The sequence below is a fragment of the Salvia miltiorrhiza genome, chromosome 3, assembly GCF_028751815.1.
Source record: "Salvia miltiorrhiza cultivar Shanhuang (shh) chromosome 3, IMPLAD_Smil_shh, whole genome shotgun sequence".
NCBI lineage: Eukaryota > Viridiplantae > Streptophyta > Magnoliopsida > Lamiales > Lamiaceae > Salvia > Salvia miltiorrhiza.
Window position 1 is genome coordinate 31,370,680 of NC_080389.1, and position 21,100 is coordinate 31,391,779.

General features: G+C 36.2%; 1 protein-coding gene across 1 annotated transcript; it reads left to right on the forward strand.

Annotated features, from left to right (window-relative positions):
• Positions 1-233: 233 nt before the first annotated feature.
• LOC131014075 (1-acyl-sn-glycerol-3-phosphate acyltransferase 2-like) lies at positions 234-6,068 on the forward strand. The gene is made up of 11 exons (XM_057941996.1): positions 234-410; positions 1,557-1,679; positions 2,107-2,146; positions 2,273-2,346; positions 2,469-2,528; positions 2,765-2,842; positions 2,932-3,090; positions 3,351-3,476; positions 4,350-4,442; positions 5,612-5,698; positions 5,779-6,068. Exons 1-11 carry the CDS (start codon positions 330-332, stop codon positions 5,992-5,994), a joined length of 1,137 nt encoding a protein of 378 aa, XP_057797979.1. The 5' UTR covers positions 234-329; the 3' UTR covers positions 5,995-6,068.
• The last annotated feature ends 15,032 nt before the right edge of the window (positions 6,069-21,100 follow it).

The window sequence follows — 21,100 nt, forward strand, 5'->3', positions numbered from 1 at the left end:
TATATTTTGCAATTATATAGTATTTATTATAAATAGATTTGCATTAAACCGTCATAGCTTTCAGTTAACCAATTCTCATGTTTTTTTAAAGAACAAATTAACCAATTATTTGTGTTCCTATATTCTCGCACAAACATTCATCTCTCTAATTCATTCGATCCATTCATAAGAAATTTTGGACAAACTTAGATTTACTCTTATTAGTAAACGACATTGCTCATCTCGAGAAACGATTTGAAAACTACAGGAAACTTATGATATTTTCTTCTCTAAAAATACTGAATTCTCATAAATTTAGCAAATAACCACATTTGCATGTAAGCTCTGTAATGGCTATCGCCGCGGCAGTGATCCTCCCTTTAGGAGGTCTCCTCTTCATTTTGTCTGGCCTCATTGTTAACCTGCTTCAGGTATACGTGCCCACCCTCCTCCCCCCATTTTTGCTCTTTATTCCTAATTCATGTTGTATTGTTTTTGGATCTAGCAAGCTTTCTATGATTATTGGACAAATAACCAGAATCAATTTAGTAGAACTAATTGAAGATATGGACTTGTTCAAGGTTGAGGTTTCACATGACATTGGAATGGTGAGGAATATTTGAAGGTGACATTTAAGCATGCGATGTTTAATGTTGAGGCCTTGAGAGACTCTTAGTTGAAGATTTGATTTTCTTTGTGTCTCCACGGATACATGAAAAAATTAGAAGTTTCATTCAAGAAATCTCCGTGAGTAACGAGAGAGAAAAAAAACATAATTATTATATTCTCAATTTAGGTGTGTTCTATGTATGGAATATGTTTGTTCAAGGATTTATACATAATTGGCTTTCCGTAAAAAAAAATGATAAACAAAGAGCAAAGTTAGCCGAAATGCAGGTTAAAAAAAAGTTAGCTGATGCACTTGTAATCAAAAGTGAGGTGAAAAAATAACATTTGAAATGGTGGGTAAGTTAAAAGGCATCCTTTAGCTTTTGTATTCCATGGAACAAATGATTTGGCAACTTGTTCAAATTATTTTGCAGAACCTTGAATTTGAACCTTGCTTTGCTTTTCTGAATATAATTGATTGTTGTAAGTTGTGTACTTGGTAGATACTGCTTTCGACTAAATGAATGATGACAAATTCATGTATTTATTAGATAAACATGTACATGTTTAGCCCATTAACTCCTACACCTTCAAGTGAATTGCACATACCATCAGACTCAAAACCCAAGAATCTGTTAAGCTAATGAGCTCAAGCTTTATAAAATTTGCCCTTATTAGGATCCTCATCGCACATGACTTATTTTGTATATTCATTAACTTAAAATAAATATATCTCTGCACTCAATCCCTTTTGGTTTCCAGTTCAAATGTTAAATGTGTCACCGTCATGATGTAAGAGATTATCTTTGGTCCAGACTTTGGGTCATTGAAGTTATTAAGTCCGAGAAAGTACACGTTATCATGTGCATGGTAGTAGAGTATTTAATGCATTCATGATGTTAACTTTTTTGTTTGTTTGCCTAAATGATTCTCATCAATCTAATATTGATACTTCCCATCAATTTCAGGCAATTTTTTATGTCCTTGTTCGTCCACTCTCAAGAAATGCTTACAGAAGGATCAATAAGGAAATCATGGAACTACTATCACTGGAGCTCGTCTGGCTTTTCGACTGGTGGGCAAATAATAAGGTGTTCTGGAAGTATCATATTAGATATGATACATACATGGTTGCATTTTTGTTTTCTTTTCTCGCCGGTGGTTCATTACATTATAGCAGGGGCGTCCTTAGACAACTATTCCATCTATCTCCATTATAGTAACATACTTTATTATTTACTATTTGAGTATCATGTTTACTTTTCTGCACCCAACCACCCAAAAAAGAAAGGGGAACGTAAATAATTTATTTGCTTTGTTCTAGCATGAAAGTAGCTTAATTTTTGATAAATAAGCATGAGATAGTAAACAATGGAAACACTAACACAAATAAAAAAATGCGAGAATAATTTACAAGATATATTATACAAAATACACTAATAATGTAAGGAATTACGAGTTTTGGGTATCCCTCTTGTTGTATTGTTAAATTACAAGGGTGAGTAATTGTTGTTGCAGGTTGAGCTATTTGCTGATAAAGAAATCATTGAAATTATGGGTAAGGAATTTTTATTTGATTACCATGTGCACCCACCCAAGCCTTTTTCCCACATATTGAGCTATTTAGTCAGAAATTTACAATATAAGATTTGGGATATTCTTCTAAAGGTTAGTTAAATTTTAGGAAAGGAGCGAGCACTTGTCATTTGTAACCACAAAAGTGATATTGATTGGCTTGTTGGATGGGTATTAGCTCAGGTTTGCTACAAATTCATACTAAACCTCATTAGTCAGTTATACTTGACTTAATGAAAATATTTATGTATATGTGCTTTATGGGGTTATTCTTATTGACTAAATGGTCATCTCACTTTTGCTAGCGTGCAGGTTGCCTTGGTAGCTGCTTAGCCATTATAAAGAAAGAGCTATTGTGCCTCCCTGTAAGTTTTCTAAATGCATCACTTTTGCCTATGGTATAGGGAATGAAACTTCAAGGTTATATCTTTCTACATCCGGAGAGCATATAATAAACCCCAAATTGGCATTACATGTCGTAAAATAACATTTATGTTAAGAATTTTGCAATGAAAATATTATTTCGAGTTATTTCTTTATATATTTCGTTTCAGAAAATTAGCTAAATTTATAGACACTAACAATGCTATTTATTACACAGGTCATAGGATGGTCAATGTGGTTTTCTGGTTATATATTTCTCCAGAGAAGTTGGGTTAAAGATGAAAACACCCTTAAGGTCTGCAGTTCTTATACATTTTCTCATCAGTTTGGGTTGTAGAACTTCTTCAGTCCATTAATGATATTTTTCTTGATGTCTAATTGCAGTCTGGATTTGAGGGGCTAAATGATTTTCCTTTACCTTTTTGGTTGGCTCTTTTTGTTGAAGGAACTCGTTTTACCCAGGCAAAACTCATAGCAGCCCAACAATATGCTTCTTCTGTTGGGTTGCCTATTCCAAGGAATGTCCTTATTCCACGTACCAAGGTTAGTTATGTGGATCAAATGTTGAGAAAAATGAAAACTAGATAGTTGAGATCGTCGTGTCTCTTAGGTCATCTCACCGATGATTTAGTTTTCCTAGACAATAATCATTTTAGTAAAAATTGTTCATCTGACATACTGCAAGTTTTCTTGAAGTTAAATTAGTTTGAGGGGCCTAATGCTAGGTTATAATGTGCCCATTGTCTTTTAATTAGAAAACTATAAACTTGTTGTTATTAGTAATATTTTTTTTCTATATTCAGGGTTTTGTTGCAGCTGTTACTCATTTGCGATCACATGTTCCTGCAATTTATAATATTACAATTGCTATTCCAAAAACCGAACCTTGTCCTACCCTTTTGAGAATCTTCAAGGGACGTTCTTCTACGGTATGCCATGAGTTTTTGTTAATTCTATTTAATAAAAATTCAGAAGTGTGTTAATTGTTGTGGGGAAGTGCTGAATTTTTTTGAATGCTTATCCACATCCAATCTTCAATTTTTTTTCATGACATCTTTTTGATAGAACATAATACTCATAAGCTTTCAAGGAATTAAATTGATATGTAGCGGATGTACAAAAACATTTCACTAAGGTAGTGCCACAATGTGAAGATGAATAGATAAGGATACATAGATAGACCAAATGGCCAACAATCCAATGCAAATGAAGTTTTAAAAAAAATATGCTAGACATACCAAAATGTTGAATTTGTAGTATGTAATTTATGCTTCCTTATGTAGACTGAATCGCATATAAATGCTTACCTATCCCTACACCTAAAAAAAAGTGGTATTGAATCATATACTTTTCTTGAACTGGCTATATATGTAACAACTCTACTCTTGAAATATATACTCTAAGGAATATGTTAGTGAGAACATAAGTAACATTTCATGCCTTCAGCCAATAGAAAAACCAATTAGTTTAGGTCGACTCGCACATTGAAAATGATACTACTGAACTCAAAATGGGCAAGTCTATGCTCACCCATGGATATAGACTAAAACAATGTATCATGGAATAAATGCAAACTTCTTTCTCTTTCCTCCATTTTTAGATCTCTGGGTCCTTGCAAGAATTCCGTTTAATTTCACATTTTTGATAATTTCGATGCAAAATACAGGGCTCTTTATCCAAATTTATCCGTTACTACACCTACAAGCTAACTAACATACCTAAGTTTATATATTAGGCATACATATATATAGTATTTTAGGTTCCACAAGTATGTTGCTAAACTTTCCAATCTCCTGTTGTAGGTACATGTGCATATCGAGAGGCACCTAATGCAGGAATTACCTGAAACTTGTAGTGGGATTGCACAATGGTGCAAAGACGTATTTGTTGCAAAGGTAATGATTTCTTGAACACAGGATACTGAAAAATGTTACTCGTGCAAAAGCAACATCTTGAATAGGAAGCCACTAAAGTGGTGCACTTGAATAAATGTGTAAACTAGTTCCAGTTTAGATTGAGGTGCTTCATGTTGAATTAGAATCCTTTGTATAGGTGAATGATGAAATAGTGTTATATTATTAGAAGAACAAGGCAAAAAGAAACCTAATACCCTTGCAAGCCGAAGACTCAAGGGCTGGGACTCATTAAAACATCTATGGTGAAAATCCATAGGGAAATCTATTAAAATCATTGTTTCCCAAAATCAACAAACACATTTTCATCACATCACTATTAATCTATAATCAATTACAACATCTTATATTTCTTCAAGTTCTCCTTCACATTCACCTTACCATAATCATCTTTTAGCTCTTTATTTTCATAATACATTATATATTAAAATTGTCATTGTTATATACATATCTCATTGTGTTTCCCAATTCAACAGTGAAGCTCAATTACCTCTAACCAATTGTTCTTACCCTTTTCTAATTAATTCTACCTTCTTTCACTTTGGTTCCAAGCTTCATAGTAAAGATTGAGATTTTTTCACACACTACATTGATTTTTCAAGGTTTCTCCTCTAAACTCGCTAAGATGTTTGTCCTATAAAGGTTTGTGCTCGACAGATACTGAAAGTTTGTTACAATCAAATCTGTTCAATTTACACCGTGGAATGACTGGCCATACTATATTGCTCTAGATTTTGTTAGCATGATTCGAGATTAAGAAATGAGTGTGATTGGCAATATTTTAAATTCAATACCAATGTATGTCACAAATTGAGATGTCTGAGTAGAAAGCTACTATAGATGACAACTTTTAGTTCTTTCTATGTTATTCAATCAGATTATTACATCTTCAGTAGAATTTGGTCAATATAGTAATACATGTAGACACATAACCAAATAAACCTATGGATTAGTGATATTAGTTTTTTTCTTGTTTACCATGCTAGTAATGTCTACTTATCAGAGTGCATTGTTTAACCCCTATTTTGGAGCATTTTTGTCTTTTCATGCTAGATATGTGACCTAAAAGGCCACTTAATCCATTTATATGACATAGTTCTCCCATAAACATGGAATCACCTGAACAATAGGAGCTTTGTCCTTTTAACCAGGATGCTTTATTGGAGCGACATCTCGAGACAGACACATTTGGACCTGGGATGCCCAATGGTATTGGCAGACCAAAGAAATCTTTAATGGTAGATACAACTATACAATAAGTTGCTCCACTACATGAACTTGTGATCTCTTTTATACATGTCTTGCTCTTGATGGACAGGTTGTGATTTGCTGGTCGTGTTTCCTAGTCCTTGGTATCGTCAAATTCTTGGAATGTTTTCCATTCTCTTGGGGAGAAGTTGCGTTTTGCATGTCGTTCTTGGGTTTCACTATAATCCTTATGCACATACTCATCATGTTTACTCAGTCGGAGCATTCGACTCCTCCAAAGGTGAATCAACCAGATTCGTTGAAGCAGGTGCTCCTTCAAACTTGACTACTGGTATGCATACCAGTCAGATCGTATTTAGGTTGCAACCTACCACACTCTTAAGCTAGTTGTGGTTTTTATTTATTTATATTGAATGAAGGATAAGGTCATTTTCTATTATTTTTCTTATTTTACTGTGTTGTTTACTTTTTAGTTCAACTCTGTAAAAAATTGTAACAATTATGTTATGCATCTCGTGTGAAGAGAAACTTTGTGCCACCTTCCTTTATACGAATAAAAATCATGAGAAACATAATCAAATTAGCATGTATAAAATTGATGGACTTGGATCTTCGATTTTGGAGAAGGTGCAACAAATTATTTTTGTGTAACACCCCGTACTTTTCCTTATGTTGTGAGATAGTGTCTTAACACTATTGAGAGTACTGAGATGTCGAGATGCGAGACTACCTTTTTTTTAGCAGATAAGACAGATTGTCTTTTAAATAGAGTTATGAGTGGACAAACCAATGATGGAGTTAGAGTGACGAGATTTGAGAAATGAGTTGAGTTAGAGATGCTGATTGAATTGAGCTGAGATTTTATTTTATTTCCAACTACCGGGAATAGAGTTACCGGATACCGAGTTATTAGAGATTGACTGTCCTATTAAGAAAATAGGAATAATGAGTTGGAAATAGAGTCGAGAAAGAAGGAGTGAAAACCCTTGATGAAAAGAGTCGGTCTGAGAGACGTTTAGTCGTCCGTGTTTTACCGATTGCTTTGACGTGATGATATGTGAATTTACGTGACTGATTGATTATGTGATTTTCGTTACGTGTGCTTTTATTAGCAAGTTATTATGATTTTTATTTGAGGACTTTAGCACTTGAAATTTTAATTAAGTTTCCAAAGCAAGTGCGGTTTATTTTTACCGAGAAATCAAAGAATGCCGGTTTATGGAAATTTTTCCAAGCAAAATATTTTCAAATTATTTTTCCTATGATGAGGAATATTATAATTGAGTGAGTGCACTAATATTAGTGCTATTTTTATTTTATTTTGGTCACATGAATAATTATGTTATGGCATTTGATTAGTGAGTAACATTTCCATGATTATTGTTATTATATAATTACCTCTCTCACATTACTATTTTAATTTCTCAAGCATGTAACTAAATACCAAATTGCCAAGTGGATTAGAGTATTATTTTAATTGAGGATGTAGAGATTGAGAGATCAAGCCATTAATTGCCAAATATTCACTAAGATCTCAAATCTTCCCTAAGATCTCATGTATCAAAACAAATCTTCAAAAATTCTCTTTCTCTTCCTCACCCATCACTCACGCCTAACTCTCTCTCTCCCTCATCTCTCACTTTTCCTCCATTGACAACCATTGTTGAGACCTTCGGAGCTTTCTAAAATCATACCAAACATACAAATCCACCCCTAAATCTTACTTAAACACCTTCAATCTCATTGGATTCAAGAAGATCCTTGGAGTTTGATTTCAAAGCTAGAAAGAGAAAGTTTGATTTGGGTGTAATCTTGGGTAAGTGATCTTTATATTCATATATCTAACTTGTATGATGTTATATGTGAGTATTTTTTGAAGATTGAAGCAAGAAATCACCCCCTTCCTTTGTTCTTCAAATTTTTGAAAATATAGGTTTCTACCCTTTAAAATTTTTTCTTTTTCTTTCCTTAAATTGGGGTGAGATATGTGATCTATGATATGATTGGTGATGATTGATGTGTGTTTTGAAAGGCTATGCCTTGAGATGCAAAAATTGATTGAGTTTAGTTTACCCAAAATTGAGAAATTTTGAGTTGATTTTTGAAACGATGAATTGATGATGAGAATGAGTCTATGAGATGTCTAAGATGATAATTGATGGATTAAATTGAGGATATGATGTTAATTGATGACTTTGATGTGAGTTAGTTTGATAAAATTAGGGATATGTGCATCTATGCCCTAAATTGTTAATTGATGGTTTGTATGTGAGATTAAATGGTTAAAATTGATAGATCCATGATTAGATTAATGTTTCATGTGTGTTTGTAGGATTTCAAAGAGTTTAGTTTAATAAAAATTAGGACTTTCTTGCCTATGTGTTAATTAAGTGAATTAGCTTAGGATAATTATAATTGAGCATGATATTTGTGTCTAATTATGTTTGGTTTAGTCAATTGTTTTTTGACTTAGTTTAGTTTATAGGGATTTTGAGTTTTCATATATTGAGAGGTTGATGCTTGGGTTTTTAAGGTCATATATGAGTGATTGAGTAATTTTGAGCATGAAAATGAGATGAATATTGAAACAATGCGTTCTTGAAACGTTTTCTTGAGATTTGAGTTTGAGGTGTAAGAGAAGAGTCAAGCTTGAGTTGTGATGAGTAATATGTTCATACTTGAATGTTTTTAAGTGCTATAAGTGTTGAAGTGGAGTTTTAAGAAGTTTTTATTGATGAAGTGTAGAGTCGAGCATGTTTGATTGTGTGTTTGAGTGGGGAGATGTTTTTCGTGACACACTAACCTACTGTTTTCGAGGGGTGTTGTTACCCAAACACCTTGAACATTTTCTAACACGTTTATATGAGAGTCTGGAGCATACCGGTAAAATGTCAAGTCATTTGGACTTCGTTTACTATTTTTATAAAATAGAAAACCAAAACTGCTACGTTCTGCCTAAATGTTCGGTGAGTAGCCAATAGAGTCACCTTTTTCAGTATCTTTCCCTAACTCTTTGGAGTCCAAATTTTTATTATTCAGACATGAGTATCTTATCTAAGTACCCAACAAATTTCAGACCTTTTCGGTAACGTTTACTATTTTTCAAAAATCAAAGTGTTTGATTGCTTAAAACTACCGAATATGGTTGACTGTAGTAAAACAGTCATATCTCCTAAAATACTTGAAGTTTTTAATCCTACTTTTTTTTTGAATGAAACTAGACTCAAAGAGGTTTCAGATGGCATAGGTCACGACTCCATTGGAGTTCTTACCGAGTGTGGTGAGGTTTTGAAATCGAGTCAGTGCAGAGTGAAGTTGGTTTTTGACTTGTCTATGTGTGTCTTTATATGCTTAAGTGTTTTTGCTTGTTTATGTGCTTGATTGCTATGAGTTTGATCCGAGTTGAGTGTTAAGCCGAGAGAAGGATGTGTGAATCCTTAGAAGTTAAGTATACCTAGGGATTGAGTTTTATTGGGTAAATAGACGTTGAGTGAAAAGTTATAGTTCGAGACGAGATTGGTTTTAGTAAATGAGTTTCTGACTAAGGTTTGTTTTATCACATGAACCTTCGATGACGATGATGATGATTTATGAATGCCGAGCAAGACGAAGAAGTAAGTCGCCTATTTTCTTTCCGAAACTAAGCGAGGGACTTCAGGTGGGCAATATTTTGAGTATACGTATATCGTATGAGCTTTCTAAAATGATTTGATGATGTTATGAGTTTATCAAATGCTTTGAGATAAATGATGTTTGAGAACTGTTTGACTTGCCAATTTTTTATGTTGAGCTTGTGTGTTACCCTCTACTGATTAGACGAATTCGGTCCTGCCACAAGCGGGATTTTGTGCACAGAGGTGACCGCGAGCCGTCTTCGGGTCGGCCGGTCACGGTACTTGAGAGGGAGGCCTACTTCTCAGTACCTTTGATGATGATGAGTTGTAGATGTGGTACATACATGACGAGTACTTTGATAGCGCTATCGTTTCTTTATGATGTTATGTTTATTCAAACTGCTTACACAGGTTCATTTACGTTAAATTTATTCCTGTGTATTGCTAAGATGTGGCAAGTTTCAAACCTATAGCTCTAAGAGCACCTTTCTTGTTTTTCGGCGTTTGCCCACTGAGTATTATGTACTCACGCCCTGCATATATTTCTAAATGTTCAGGCTAAGCAAGGAGTGAGATTGGTCTGGTGCTGATGGGGGAACGTTTCAATCGATGTATTTATATTACCGTATTGCCTTCATGTTGATAAAGTCTTGATAATTGAGATACTTTATCTTTTCTTTTGAATTTAAGCAATTCACTCGCGGTTATATGTCTTCATACATATAATCGATTCGCCTTTTGCTGCGATACTCTGCATATTATGATTCCTTGTGAAAAATGAGCTATACCCGTTTTGTTTTTGTTCTTGAAATTCTCGATATTTATGGAGTTATGACGATGTTGACGTTTATACCCCTGGAGTTGATTTATGAAGATTTCCTTAACACTTTTTCATGCGAGCTTCCGCTTGATGTTCAACATATTATTCTTGTCTTTTATTCTTCTAAAATAGTCGTATCGATATTCGTACCCCGCTATCACTAGCGTCGAGATCGGGCTGCGACAGGGTGGTATCAGAGCAGGTCGTCTGCTCTGAGTCTATTGCTTGATTGAGTCAAACCTTTGATTGGTTCTACTCTTTTTAAATGGAGTACTAGTCTAATTTGAATTCTTAGGCTAGTTTGAGAGAGAGTCAGTTCGAAACGAAACCCCAGCACCCCATCTCCTCCGGTTTAACGAGGTAAGAGGTTGATGTTGTTTCTTGTTGCTTTCCTGTTGAGAGCTGAGTTTGATTCACTAATGTGTTATGTATTGTTTTGATGGCGGAAATGTTTGAGATGATGGATTCTGATATGAGGCAGTTGATGTGGAAAATGAGGAGAAATGTTGAGGCTAGTATGGTCGATGCCCCACCGTACCAAACGAGGATGAGTATGTCGTTGATTGAGATGTACCATGTAAGTTTCGTATCCATTTTCTAATGGACATGACATTTTATATTACAGGATGCCGAGTCATATAGAGGCAGCGATGGTTTAGGGAATATATACCGGACGAGGATGACACTTTGGGTGAACTTCTAGCACACTATCACCGACGATGGATGAGGGCTATTCCCTATGGGATCGATGGTGCGGAGGCCATTACACTTTTGATTCCACTACTACTACTCATGTGGCGAGACTGGGCGATATCTTTAGTGCCCCAGTACGCAGATACTACCTGGTTGGTGGGAATCAAGTACGGAGACCTTAGTGGCTTCATCGCGACTCTGAGCCACCGCTACTTTGCTTATGGTGAGCCACCTTCACCGCCGTATGGAGAGTCTGAGGGACCAGCCGAGGGAGGGGAGCTAGTTGCTGCGCCTCCACTTCCCGAGGAGCCATTTCCGATTGCCCCTATACCCCCAGCTGATCCGATTCCAGTTTCTTTTGAGTCTGTTGTTTCAGAGCCGATGGTCTTTGAGATGTACTCCCCTGTGATAGAGCATGATCCGTTTGCATTTCTATCACTTATTCCTTCTCCCAGTGCTGATTTACCGCCTCGGGATTTGGACATCGGTGACGACACCTTTGCCACTACCACCTGTTGAGGAATCACAGCCGATTGTTTCTACTGAACCTCAGATACAACATGTTCCCTTTGATCCTTATCAGAGGGTTGCCCCGTTGCCCGAGCCAGGCACGTTGGCTTTCCAGACGTACATGCACTCTATCTTATATCCACCGTCCCGAGACGCCCAGGAGAGAGGATCTCGGCCAGCACACTTCGATAGTGATGAGGAGGACCCCGATGAGGAGACTCCAGAGATGACGGTCGGCTATGGTTGGACCCAGCCTTTGCAGCGTCGGACTACTGCTGATGGAGTTGATACATGGATACCGGTTCCTGAGACACCTGTCTATACTCCGATAGTGGATGAGTCAGATGATGACAGTGTATATTGATTGATGCGACGAGCAGGATCTTGTGAGACGATGGCTAGTGATCACGTATGTCTCACAGGCGCGTATATATGTATAGATGCATAGTTGATATATATATATATATGGATAGAGCAGTATAGTATAGTGTCACACCCCAATTCTTGAATGAATAAATATAATCGAGGTGCAACTAATTCATAGAAATAAACAAGGAAAATACCTTGTTAAAACCCGAAATAGGATAGAAAGTCCGGCTATGCCCCTTTGGATCACAAGTTTTGTTTCATGCTTCTGACAACCGACATTCATTGGCCTAAATTTAGTAGTGAAAAGTCTAAGCTCGATCAAGTATATCGTTTGAAATTTAACATGAAGATCTTAAGTTGGGAAAACAAAAGACTGATATAAGTAATTGCTACAGCGGAAGTCTAATATATGAATTTATCTCTAGCCTCAGCTCCGTCCCGTCAGCACCGGCCAGCCAACCTGAAAACATTTGAAAGTATTTTTGGGCTAAGTACTAATGTACTTAGTGGGCATGCATTTTCTGAAACATCTCATATTTTAATAAAGACAGTTTATCCAATTATACTTGACATGACTTAGAAGGTTTTAAAATAAAATAACTTCTAAGCATGTTAAAACATTTCTTTCATTTGTGCGCACATGTCACACTCCCTTTCTGTTACTCGCTGTGATCCCGGACCTTTTAGCCACCGACGGATCCATTTCTCCCATTGCACTTGCCCTGAGGACGTAACTCAGACAAGTTGAATTGACCTCGGGACGCTACCCAGGCAGGCCTTACATGATACATGCTCCGGAACACATCCCGTCGAGCACCCTTATAACGCCTCTTACATGAATTAGTGCCCGATGGAGATCAACCCACCGAAACAACTAACAAGTGTACACAATTCTCAAATAACGTGTTAGGCCATAAGAGAACCTCGATCGATCCATGAATTGCGAGCCTTAAACAGAGCAGAGTGCACATAAACATTTTATTGGATAAACAGTTTTCATTACATTAAATAAACAATTTGCATTTCATTGAAACATTTAGAGCTTAATAACTCAATCATACTTTGTACATTTGGAAAGTAAGCCCACCTGGTTAGGCAAAGCCTGAAGATCATAATCACATATAAACCTGTCTTGGGAAAGCAGCGCTAATCCCCCTGGTCACAAAGCCTACAAGAAATTCTATTCTTAATAGGTCTCGTGAAGCTAACTTAAAGTCTTAGTGGGTGCACTTAACTACTATGCTTTATCACGCCGGGTTTTCAAAAATTTAATGAATAATAATTGAAAACTAAAATTCTTGAGTTAAGGATACCAACAATATCCTTACTCGATTTTCTTAAATAATTGGAATTATAAATAAAACCAATTAAATCATAAATACTTTATTGGAACGTGTACTCCCTCCGTCCCATTAAAGTTGGCAACATTTCTATTTTGGGTGTCCCACTAAAGTTGGCCACTTTCTAAAAATGGCAAAAGTTTACTTTAATTAAGTCAACAATTACTCACTAATTTGGTCAACAATTGTAGGCCACTTTCTAAACATGCCAAAATTACTTTAATTAAGTCAACAATTACTCACTAATTTGGTCAACAATTGTAGGCCACACTCTATTAAAACATATAACACTCAATTTCTTAATCTCCGTGCCGAAACGAATGTTGCCAACTTTAGCGGGACGGAGGGAGTAATAAGTAATTTACTTAAAATATGCACATAATAATAATTTAATATTATTATGCAAATCATTCTTTAAATAAATTAATTAAACTAATTATAAAGTCTAATTAATATAAGAAGGCAGCCCATTTTAACAAAACTGTATAGATTCAACTTCAACCAATAAACTGCTTTTACTCCGAACTCGTATGGAGTCGAATTTTATATCAATAGAAACCTCTTTGAGTCTAGTTTAATTGAAAAAAAAATATGTTGAAAAACTCCAAGTAGTTTAAGAGATATAGCGATTTTCCCATCGCCTACCAGATTCGGCAGTTTCTGCCAACTGAAAGTCCAGATTTTTGAAAAATAGCAAACGTTATCGGAATGACCTCAAATTTTATATGCAGATAGATAACACATATATCCTTATACAATAAAAATTTGAGAGTTAAATATCATCATATGGTTACTGAAATAATTAACCTAATCATCTGTCTCACGACAGTTTCAGCAGATACGGGCAGTAGACTTCTCGAATTTTAAAAGGGTAGTAAACGAAGTTCAAATGACATGAAACTTTGTACGAATATTCACCACACTCCCATCTATACTCTAGAAATTTCCCATAATATAATAGAAACGGGAATGCACTGAAACAAGGGCGTTAACTTACCCCTGTCCAAGTGAGCACTAATGGAAGTTGTTCGCCGGGGGTTTTTCTGGTCGTCGTTCCGCGATGGTGTTTAGCCGCGAAGGTCTACGACTTAGTTTTCCTCGTGCGAGGTAAATCAGGCTACACAACGGTGGTTTCTCGATCCTTTTTCGTCGTAAGGATAGTGAGAAACGAAGGCCGTAAGTTGGCCGGTTGCTAAGTCGGGAATTCGACGTTGGCCGCCGAAGGATATTGCGGCCTTTGGTCAGGAAAATACAGAGAAGGCTTCGACCTTTCGATTGTTGGGTTTGGTAGCCTGAAGATGGAGGAACGAGTACACGTTCTCGGTTCAGAGCCTAGTGGCCGGTCGGCGAATAAACGGCCCGGCGAAGGGAGCTCACTTGAGCTTAAAAGTATGCAAAGTTGTGATTTAAAGCTTGTTGGCTTCACTTTCTCTGCACGGGTGTGGTTCTTGCTAGAGTGGAGTGAGCTGTGTGTTAACTGATATGCTATGTATGGTGATCTTGTTTCTGTTGGAATTTCGTTGCTGGGGTGAGGAATTAGATAAATAAGGGAGATATTTAAGGGAGTAAGGTACTTGCTGCAGTAGAAGGCATGGTAGGAAGCGTGGGTGAAGGAGTCAAAAGATACTGCATGGTAGGAAGCGTGGGTGAAGGAGTCAAAAGAGTGGGCGCGCATGGTGGTGAGATGCGCTGATAACTGTGAGTCAAAAGAGTGGGCGCATGGGGGTGAATAGTGTAGCAATTGTAGAGGCATGGTGAAATACAAGCAGCAGCATGCGTGCTGTACTTGGCTGTGGTGCAAAGGAGGAGGTTGGTTTGGGCTTTGGTATTTATAGAATATCATTTCAATAAAAACTAAGGCCCAAATAAATATTTGTCAAAGCCCAACACATTTAAATAATTAAAGCCTAACATAGACTTAAATTAAATCATGCACAAATAAATACTAATCATATAGAATAATCACATATTCATATAATTCGATTTATGAAATGCACAAAATTTCAAAAGACTAAATTTTTATAAAGGCTTCTGAAAAGAAATTTTGTTGGAATTTAAAATATAAATCATTTTTCATTTTTCCGGCGTAAATCATCCTAATCTAAGTTTAAAATAAATTCTAAACTTAATATAAATAGGCGGGGTGTTACATTCCTCCCTCCTTATAAAAATTTCGTCCTCGAAATTGCATACTTAGGAAATCTAGTTTGGAGTACTAGACATTCACTATCAGTGCACCTACATTGCTTGATGCTTATCACATTTTCTAATCGTAATAATGCTACGTCTCATGTCTCGAGAACTGTTGACAAACGAACTCATTCAAATCATACTATGCTTATCGTGATCAAAGAAGATCTTATTGGGACAACTATATAGTACGAGTTTATACATTGGGATGACGCTCTACTCAAGGTCAAAATTCTAATTGACAATCACCGAGATCTTAGTTATGTGGGGTGGCCAGACCCAGCACAACGAATCTCTCAGTTAAATGGGAGCTTCGCCCCCAATCATGTCAACTTCTTATCTCTTATAAAGCTCTAAGTCAACTTCTAACTTAAAGCACTTACTTCTAAGTACTTTAATCATAAATCTTTGGTATCATATAGGTCCATTCTATGTCGTTCTAGCGGTGCTATCACGACTAGCATTCGTAAGGCATTTTTGGGTGGTTCTCAAACGATTTGTAAAAGAACTCATCATTCTAATCATATAGGCAGTGAACCTAAAATGATAACATAAAGCTTTCTCATCATTCATTCATACATACATACATACATACATATATTTGCTTTCTTTGAAATTTTGAGTCATATGGACATTAAATGTCCCTTTCATGAAAAACTTTGCTTATGCCGGAAAGATTCAAGGAATCTAACTCGACCATACATACATACATACATTGATTCGTTAAGCGCTCGGGTTGTCCCAAACACGAAATACATTCATTGAGTTGTTATGGGTTCGGGTAGTCCCAAACACGACAAAAAGCATTCATATAACATCATAAACATAAGGCGCGCATTTTCTTGAAAATTTTCATAACTTTGAATATACATATATATTTTGAAATTATTATCGTACCTTAGTTGCGGCAGTGTGACGGCGAGCTGAGGGCTACTGACATTCTTAGAAATCTAGAGATACTATTCTAGACTCGACATCAAAAGCTTATGGTTATCAGAAACATGAAAGAAAACTCATGCTCTGATACCATTCTGTCACACCCCAATTCTTGAATGAATAAATATAATCGAGGTGCAACTAATTCATAGAAATAAACAAGGAAAATACCTTGTTAAAACCCGAAATAGGATAGAAAGTCGGGCTATGCCCCTTTGGATCACAAGTTTTGTTTCATGCTTCTGACAACCGACATTCATTGGCCTAAATTTAGTAGTGAAAAGTCTAAGCTCGATCAAGTATATCGTTTGAAATTTAACATGAAGATCTTAAGTTGGGAAAACAAAAGACTGATATAAGTAATTGCTACAGCGGAAGTCTAACATATGAATTTATCTCTAGCCTCAGCTCCGTCCCGTCAGCACCGGCCAGCCAACCTGAAAACATTTGAAAGTATTTTTGGGCTAAGTACTAATGTACTTAGTGGGCATGCATTTTCTGAAACATCTCATATTTTAATAAAGACAGTTTATCCAATTATACTTGACATGACTTAGAAGGTTTTAAAATGAAATAACTTCTAAGCATGTTAAAACATTTCTTTCATTTGTGCGCACATGTCACACTCCCTTTCTGTTACTTGCTGTGATCCCGGACCTTTTAGCCACCGACGGATCCATTTCTCCCATTGCACTTGCCCTGAGGACGTTACTCAGACAAGTTGAATTGACCTCGGGACGCTACCCAGGCAGGCCTTACATGATACATGCTCCGGAACACATCCCGTCGAGCACCCTTATAACGCCTCTTACATGAATTAGTGCCCGATGGAGATCAACCCACCGAAACAACTAACAAGTGTACACAATTCTCAAATAACGTGTTAGGCCATAAGAGAACCTCGATCGATCCATGAATTGCGAGCCTTAAACAGAGCAGAGTGCACATAAACATTTTATTGGATAAACAGTTTACATTACATTAAATAAACAATTTGCATTTCATTGAAACATTTAGAGCTTAATAACTCAATCATACTTTGTACATTTGGAAAGTAAGCCCACCTGGTTAGGCAAAGCCTGAAGATCATAATCACATATAAACCTGTCTTGGGAAAGCAGCGCTAATCCCCCTGGTCACAAAGCCTACAAGAAATTCTATTCTTAATAGGTCTCGTGAAGCTAACTTAAAGTCTTAGTGGGTGCACTTAACTACTATGATTTATCACACCGGGTTTTCAAAAATTTAATGAATAATAATTGAAAACTAAAATTCTTGAGTTAAGGATACCAACAATATCCTTACTCGATTTTCTTAAATAATTGGAATTATAAATAAAACCAATTAAATCATAAATACTTTATTGCAAAATATAATGCAATATCATGTCATGCTTAGCATATACTCCCTCCGTCCCATTAAAGTTGGCAACATTTCTATTTTGGGTGTCCCACTAAAGTTGGCCACTTTCTAAAAATGGCAAAAGTTTACTTTAATTAAGTCAACAATTACTCACTAATTTGGTCAACAATTGTAGGCCACTTTCTAAACATGCCAAAATTACTTTAATTAAATCAACAATTACTCACTAATTTGGTCAACAATTGTAGGCCACACTCTATTAAAACATATAACACTCAATTTCTTAATCTCCGTGCCGAAACGAATGTTGCCAACTTTAGCGGGACGGAGGGAGTAATAAGTAATTTACTTAAAATATGCACATAATAATAATTTAATATTATTATGCAAATCATTCTTTAAATAAATTAATTAAACTAATTATAAAGTCTAATTAATATAAGAAGGCAGCCCATTTTAACAAAACTGTATAGATTCAACTTCAACCAATAAACTGCTTTTACTCCGAACTCGTATGGAGTCGAATTTTATATCAATAGAAACCTCTTTGAGTCTAGTTTAATTGAAAAAAAAATATGTTGAAAAACTCCAAGTAGTTTAAGAGATATAGCGATTTTCCCATCGCCTACCAGATTCGGCAGTTTCTGCCAACTGAAAGTCCAGATTTTTGAAAAATAGCAAACGTTATCGGAATGACCTCAAATTTTATATGCAGATAGATAACACATATATCCTTATACAATAAAAATTTGAGAGTTAAATATCATCATATGGTTACTGAAATAATTAACCTAATCATCTGTCTCACGACAGTTTCAGCAGATACGGGCAGTAGACTTCTCGAATTTTAAAAGGGTAGTAAACGAAGTTCAAATGACATGAAACTTTGTACGAATATTCACCACACTCCCATCTATACTCTAGAAATTTCCCATAATATAATAGAAACGGGAATGCACTGAAACAAGGGCGTTAACTTACCCCTGTCCAAGTGAGCACTAATGGAAGTTGTTCGCCGGGGGTTTTTCTGGTCGTCGTTCCGCGATGGTGTTTAGCCGCGAAGGTCTACGACTTAGTTTTCCTCGTGCAAGGTAAATCAGGCTACACAACGGTGGTTTCTCGATCCTTTTTCGTCGTAAGGATAGTGAGAAACGAAGGCCGTAAGTTGGCCGGTTGCTAAGTCGGGAATTCGACGTTGGCCGCCGAAGGATATTGCGGCCTTTGGTCAGGAAAATACAGAGAAGGCTTCGACCTTTCGATTGTTGGGTTTGGTAGCCTGAAGATGGAGGAACGAGTACACGTTCTCGGTTCAGAGCCTAGTGGCCGGTCGGCGAATAAACGGCCCGGCGAAGGGAGCTCACTTGAGCTTAAAAGTATGCAAAGTTGTGATTTAAAGCTTGTTGGCTTCACTTTCTCTGCACGGGTGTGGTTCTTGCTAGAGTGGAGTGAGTTGTGTGTTAACTGATATGCTATGTATGGTGATCTTGTTTCTGTTGGAATTTCGTTGCTGGGGTGAGGAATTAGATAAATAAGGGAGATATTTAAGGGAGTAAGGTACTTGCTGCAGTAGAAGGCATGGTAGGAAGCGTGGGTGAAGGAGTCAAAAGATACTGCATGGTAGGAAGCGTGGGTGAAGGAGTCAAAAGAGTGGGCGCGCATGGTGGTGAGATGCGCTGATAACTGTGAGTCAAAAGAGTGGGCGCATGGGGGTGAATAGTGTAGCAATTGTAGAGGCATGGTGAAATACAAGCAGCAGCATGCGTGCTGTACTTGGCTGTGGTGCAAAGGAGGAGGTTGGTTTGGGCTTTGGTATTTATAGAATATCATTTCAATAAAAACTAAGGCCCAAATAAATATTTGTCAAAGCCCAACACATTTAAATAATTAAAGCCTAACATAGACTTAAATTAAATCATGCACAAATAAATACTAATCATATAGAATAATCACATATTCATATAATTCGATTTATGAAATGCACAAAATTTCAAAAGACTAAATTTTTATAAAGGCTTCTGAAAAGAAATTTTGTTGGAATTTTAAATATAAATCATTTTTCATTTTTTCGGCGTAAATCATCCTAATCTAAGTTTAAAATAAATTCTAAACTTAATATAAATAGGCGGGGTGTTACATATAGTGTGTATGTGTGTATAGCATAGATCTATAGATGCTTAGTACTTATGATGCTTGTATAGCTAGAGCATCATTTTGGTGTTAGGGCTTTTGTACATAAGACCTTACTTTTGTAAAATACCTCGAGAGAGAGACAATTTTCCTTATAAATATATATATATATATATATATATATATATATATATATATATATATATATATATATAGATGTTGATGATTAGTGAGTTTCACTTTCCTGATCAGAGCTTTGAGATTGGTGATGTTGATGCATGATCATAAATGAGAAATAGAGATTGATGAGAATTATGAACGATGATAGACGAGAAATAGAGTGGATGAGAATTTTGAGAATTTTGAGATCACGTATGAGATATAGAAGTGAAATGAGAAAAAAAGAGAACTTGTATTTTGAAATGATGAAGAGCTAAGTTTCAAGGCCGATATTTTTATATTTCTTTTTCCCTTATAGTATACCTCCGAGAAGAAGAGGGAACAGAAAGAACATAAACCGAGATGAAGATGAAGAAGAGAAGCAGATTGAGATAATACGGAGAGAGCTAGAGATTTCATCGCAATTTATAGACACGACCCTAATAGAACGAACGTATTATGGAGACCTCATGGGATGCATATGGGATGCATAGATACTATTGACCAATTGTACTTTGAAATAGAGGTACTTTTACCGGGACCGCGTTTATCATCGTTAGAATAGTCATGAGAGTAGACTTATTGAGTCCCTATCCCGCTTGGTCGTATTTAAATTTTTCTGCATCCATTTGAACACCTACAGGAGATGAACTATTTGCTATTGAGAAATTTTTCCAGATCCACTGTGTTCGAGCCTGAGCCGTTTGTGTTGGAAATCCTTACCCCTTGCTTTAACAATGGACAATTCATTCATTTTCCACTTAGTGGATAGCTTCTACTTCCAGTATTGATTTACTCCCATCATATCATATCTCAGTTTTTATTCTAGTTTCCGTTCTAGCTTTTGATCTTACATTGATTGTAACTTCTTCATTATCCTTGAGATAGCACTGGCTGTTATGGAATCATTCCATTACTTGAGCTCGTCTTATACAAAGATCAGACATTTTTATTCATCACATCCTGTTCCCTACCACATCCGACAAGAGTTAGGAATGTCTAGGTAACTAGGATGGTATAACGAGAAGAGTGATTGAAAGAAACACGTTTTATGGGAGCAGTCGTAGGATATAATTATTACGGGACGAGCACAACTTTTCGATCATGGATTTTCTTATATTAGCCATTTGTGCATAAATCTAACCATTTTGAGGATGAGAAGAAGCGATGCTAAGCCAGAATAGGCAATAGAAGATTTTAATGAGAATCGAGATGACGGGTTAGAGCAGATAATGTTTTCCACGATAGCAGACTGAGATGACGACTAATATAGATGTAGCATCGTCGTAGTATTAGGGGATGTTTTATTTT

Excerpts from the sequence above, each read along its gene's own strand:
- LOC131014075 (XM_057941996.1), top strand. The coding sequence starts at position 330 with ATGGCTATCGCCGCGGCAGTGATCCTCCCTTTAGGAGGTCTCCTCTTC. Across the intron at positions 2,347-2,468 it reads TTGGATGGGTATTAGCTCAG|CGTGCAGGTTGCCTTGGTAG; the intron begins GTTTGCTACAAA and ends CACTTTTGCTAG. Across the intron at positions 2,843-2,931 it reads AAGATGAAAACACCCTTAAG|TCTGGATTTGAGGGGCTAAA; the intron begins GTCTGCAGTTCT and ends GTCTAATTGCAG.